The following is a 4,637-nucleotide window of genomic DNA, read 5'->3' as shown; positions in this document are numbered from 1 at the left end:
CACCCAAACGGGCGGAAGGATGCGAAACAAAAAACAAATTGCAGCATAAAAATGAAACATAAAAGGAAAATACCTTTACATGGTACAGCTTTGAAGGCAAGCCAAAGCCTGAGAAATGGAATTCTAGCAACAGAATTAATTTTTTTTTCACATCTGTGAAGTGAACTTCTATTACCTACAAATCATCCACAAATGCCTGCGTAACAGGCTTTCTTAAAAGAAAACAGTCCATCTTGGCACAACTCAAAGGTCAAAATTTAGGTTTTCTTTTCTGTAGAGGAAAGTCTTTTCCCAAGATACAAACTGGACCCTAGGTATACATGCATTAGGCAGTTCATTTGGTTTAATTTTATTACACACCAAGATTTACCATAATAATTAAGGGACGTGGCGTGCTAACAAAAAGTCACCAATACAACAATATTTCAATTTGAAAGCAGTCCCGGATTTATTAAGTGACCAGATTACAAAAATAATCATGGTAGATACCTAAAAAGGGGAAGAAAAAAAAAAAACCCATTATATAAACCACCTTAACAGTTAAGAATTAGTGTAAATCAGACAATTATAAAAAAATAGAAAACTCAGTTTCCGTTTTTAAACAAAAAATGGGCCTTTTCTTCCCTCCAGAAATATCCTCAAAAGTAATTAAACTGATTGTTATGAGTTTTTCCACTGAAAATATTGATTAAAACGCAAACAAACCCCCATCAATATTTAACGTAAGAAAATATTCAGGACTATACACTTTCCTCTGTATTAAATAAACTTCTGTCAGTATGCAGCCTCTCACCTTAATTCATCCTTCTAATAAGTCTGTTGATCTGGTCTTCCCTGTTGCCAGCATCTCCACCTTCTACAAAATGGGTGGTCTTTTTCTTCATTCCACCTCTTGGAGAAGATAATTTGAAGGGCCACAGGAAGTTGTTTGCTTTTTTGAAGTGTTTCCCAACAGTATAGATCTCATGAATCAGATCCTCCATGCAGATGATGCCGTATTTACCTGGAAATTTTAAGGCGCTCGATGAGTGTCCATTATAGACAGCGACGTAAACAGTAAAGCATCAAGAGAAGACATGCATGGCTTTATTGACAAACATGGAGTCAAGCCAATGAGAAAACACCTTAGATTTTCCTTAGACTTAACCATTATAAGGAATATCTGATAGTTCATCATGGGAAATGTAGGGCCACAAGATCCAAGAATCACCATGGTCTGGTAACAAACTTCTCCTCAAATAGGGAAAACCTACCAAGAGATCGTGCAATCAAAGCATTATCTGTCAGGGCAATTCGCTTCTTATTGATTTTGCCATAACCACGCTTATAGATCAGTTCATTCACAGACTTCAGGTTTGGGTACCTAAAATATAAAAAGCACACATTAATGATCAGAGTCAGATTACAGGCGGTCCCCAGGTTACAAATGTCAATTTGTAATTAAGAGCAGACTGTCATAGAGTCTATTATATTAAAACTTTGAGTTAAATACACTGGTGGTTCGTAACGACGAACACACTCAATACTTTGTGATGTTCCTGAATACACCGCACCGTTTGGAAGTGTTTAAGTGTTTTATATGTTTAGAAAGCTAAAATATACACCAAAACAAACATTCCACTAACTGACGCTAAATAAACCATATGTACCTGTTTCAACCTACCCACAAATTCAACCTAAAGGATCTCGTTCATAACCAGGAGACTGCCTGTATCACTGTCTAGACAGCTAAAATTCATCTCCCTGTATAGCAAATTTAATTCGGTAATAAATCATTACCAGACAAATCAAAGAATAAGACTTACCCCCATGCAATATAGGGTTCCACAATTCTCAGCATGTTAATTGAAGCCTTGTTGAACTTAACAAAGGTGCCATTGAAGGTGAAGAAGCTGCAACACCTTTCGAACCTTTGGGCTCACACCATTGATACTGACAGTGAAAAAGGAGGGAGAAAAACACAAATACTAAACATTCTCCACTTGGCCTTTATCTGCATCTCCATTAATAAACAACAGGAAATTTAATCAGTGTAATTTTGGACAACAGACAGGTCTAAATAAACAGAAATCCTCTCATGTTACAACAAAGACCACTGGGGTTTTTCCTTTAGTTATCGAAACTATTCTCCCCCAACTCCTTTGAAATATACTTTGGCATTCACATCTTTCTGACTCCCTTACCTTGTCCTCATTCTGTGTACTTTTGTCTTTTTTAAACGTTGAGATTGTACTTTAACTACTTTTGAAGGTAATCTCCGTCACACTAAACATTAGCAACAGGATGGAAGCTTTGAACATAGGCTTGCAACTAAACCATTAAAGTGCTAACCCCTTGTTTTACCTATCCCCAAAAGACTTTTTCCCAATGTTCCAGAATCAGGGCCCCCAAAAGTAATGGGAAGTTACAACTTCCCCTTTAACACCAGACTGTCTTTAACAAAGTAAAAACTGAACTTACCCTCTGATCCTGATAACAAATGCCAATTTGGGTTCTGCAGGTACGTAGAAGTTGCCAGCTTTTCTTGCCATCCTAGCCATTCGAATTTCCGTTCTGTACATCTGCCTGTATTCCTTGTGATAGTGCTTAGCTTTTTCATAAATAAGCTTCCTCCTTGCCTTTCGAAGCTGAAAACAAGTTATCAGCTATTCATCTCTGATTTTTAGTCGAAGATACAACAATGAGAATTAATCTTAAAAAAAAATTAAAATTCTTCCCTTGAAACCTTTCCTTGTCACACACAGTATGCAGTAACATTCCAAAAGGTACTACCCATCATTTGAAAAAGCCTCATTAAAGAGCTAAGCAATCTCTTTCCCATCACAGTAGTGAAGCAATGAGCCTCATTTTCAATCCTGGCTACAAGGCATCTTTTTACCTAATAAATAGCTCAAAAAAGTTTACACTTACCATCTTTTGGGCAAACTTCTTTCTCAGGCGCTTGATCTTTAGTTCTGCGAAATTCCTTCGCTTTTTCTTAAGGGTTTCTGGCACAGCAGGAACCTTCTTTTTCTTCTCTCTGACATTAGCATACAAACAATGTTAGTAACAGCTCACTCCCATTCTATACGGACCAATGTGTCGTTTAACAGAACTACCCAGTAGCTCTAACCACTTATATCTTTATCTGCTCTCCTATACTATTAAATGCAGACAGTTTTAGACTCTCTTTAATCCAATAACCTTCATCTTTAACATGGGAATCCCGAAAACGACAATAACAAACCTACATATAAACCAGATCAGTATTGACCTCCAACTACTAATAAAAACAGTCCACAGCAAAGCAACAAAACTTACTAGACTGAAAAACTGCTCCGAGATGCTTGTACCTAGACTCTTAACGAGGGAGCGCCTAGGCTCCTCATAAAAACCAACCCCGGTTTAAGTCTCGCAGTTCCACATGCTGAAAGCAGAGGCCTGGCGACAGGGACGCCTGGGCCGAGTGCCAGCTAAGAACGAACCAAAACCACAGGTTCTGCACGTCGTTCAAAAGAGCCTCTACTGAGGCTTGGACCTCCACCTAAACGGCCAGTTCCGCACATATTCGGCCCTCAGCAACTCGTTCCCCGGTACCTCCAATACCTCCGCCCCAAGGCCGCCCGTATCTCATCCCAGCCTGGGGTCCCACTAGCGTCATACAGCGTCACAAATAGACAGATAAGGGGGCAAAGGCACAGGCTACAGTCAGATCGGGAAAAAGTGAGACAAAAAGTGTCTGGTCTCAGGGATGGAGAAGGATTCGCAAAATGAGCTGCAACTTACTCGACACCCTCCATGATTCCAGCCGGAAAAAAAGAGGAGGTTGGTGCATGCGCACTGTCCACTTAAAAGATAGCGAGAGTGAAGCCCCACTGTTCATAGGTGCCCCAGGATATGCCAGAAAAGAAACCAGAACTGGGAACCTGTCTTCCAGACGCAAAGTTAAGAACTGCTTGACTCAGCCTTTTCTGATCAAGTTTCGGGTAAAATTCGTATGGGGAAAATATATGCACTGATTAGGCTCTTAAATCAATACAAGAGCAAAGAGTGCTGACACCTTAATTACTAGGGGTCCTAGTTAGCGCTGCGTTGACAGCTCTAGGCTCTAGTCGACCAGTAATATATGCAAATGACATGCCACACGGGTGCAAACTACAAATCCCGGCATGCGTCACTTCCATTGCCCGCCCGGCAGCAGGGAAACGTCTGAGGGGAACTGTGGGCAACCACCGCGGTGGTGGTTCCAGCCAAGGGAAATGACAGCATTTTTGCCCACGTTTCAAAACCCTGGCCGCAATCGGAGTCGCTCCAGAGGCCTGGCTTTTGTCCGCTTTCCCGGCTTTCTGCCAATCCTAGTCACAGAATGCGGCACGCCGTTTGCCGCGCGGCCGAGGTCCTTCTCTTCTTTCGTCCATGCTGCTGGGCTGTCTTCCGCAGCGCCTGACCGCAGGCGGAGACAGTTCGGAGTCCCTTAGTTAACGACAGTGACGAGACAGGTAGAAGCGAGGACCGGACGGCCGGAGAAGGATGGCCAAGTCGGCCGCGGCACTACCCACTGCCGGGCCCGGCAGGCGGAGGCTGGGACACCCCACGGCAGGGGGCGTGAGTCTCGAAGGGAGGTGCGACGAGGGCTGGAGGCTGCGGCCACGGCCATG

The 4,637-nt window shown here is 42.3% G+C and overlaps 1 protein-coding gene across 1 annotated transcript; it reads right to left on the bottom strand.

The window, feature by feature from the left end:
• Positions 1 to 423: 423 nt before the first annotated feature.
• On the bottom strand, positions 424 to 3,814 carry RPL7 (ribosomal protein L7). The gene is given in 8 exon segments (XM_004391241.2): positions 424 to 489; positions 794 to 1,003; positions 1,254 to 1,363; positions 1,806 to 1,883; positions 1,885 to 1,932; positions 2,461 to 2,627; positions 2,911 to 3,019; positions 3,766 to 3,814. Coding segments are annotated over 7 exon segments (735 nt in total). The 5' UTR covers positions 3,780 to 3,814; the 3' UTR covers positions 424 to 489; position 794.
• Between the last annotated feature and the right edge of the window lie 823 nt (positions 3,815 to 4,637).

The sequence above is a fragment of the Trichechus manatus genome, unplaced genomic scaffold, assembly GCF_000243295.1.
Source record: "Trichechus manatus latirostris isolate Lorelei unplaced genomic scaffold, TriManLat1.0 scaffold00018, whole genome shotgun sequence".
NCBI classification, from domain to species: Eukaryota; Metazoa; Chordata; class Mammalia; order Sirenia; family Trichechidae; genus Trichechus; species Trichechus manatus.
Note: the sequence above shows the minus strand (reverse complement) of the source record. Positions and strands in the feature narration are given on the sequence as shown.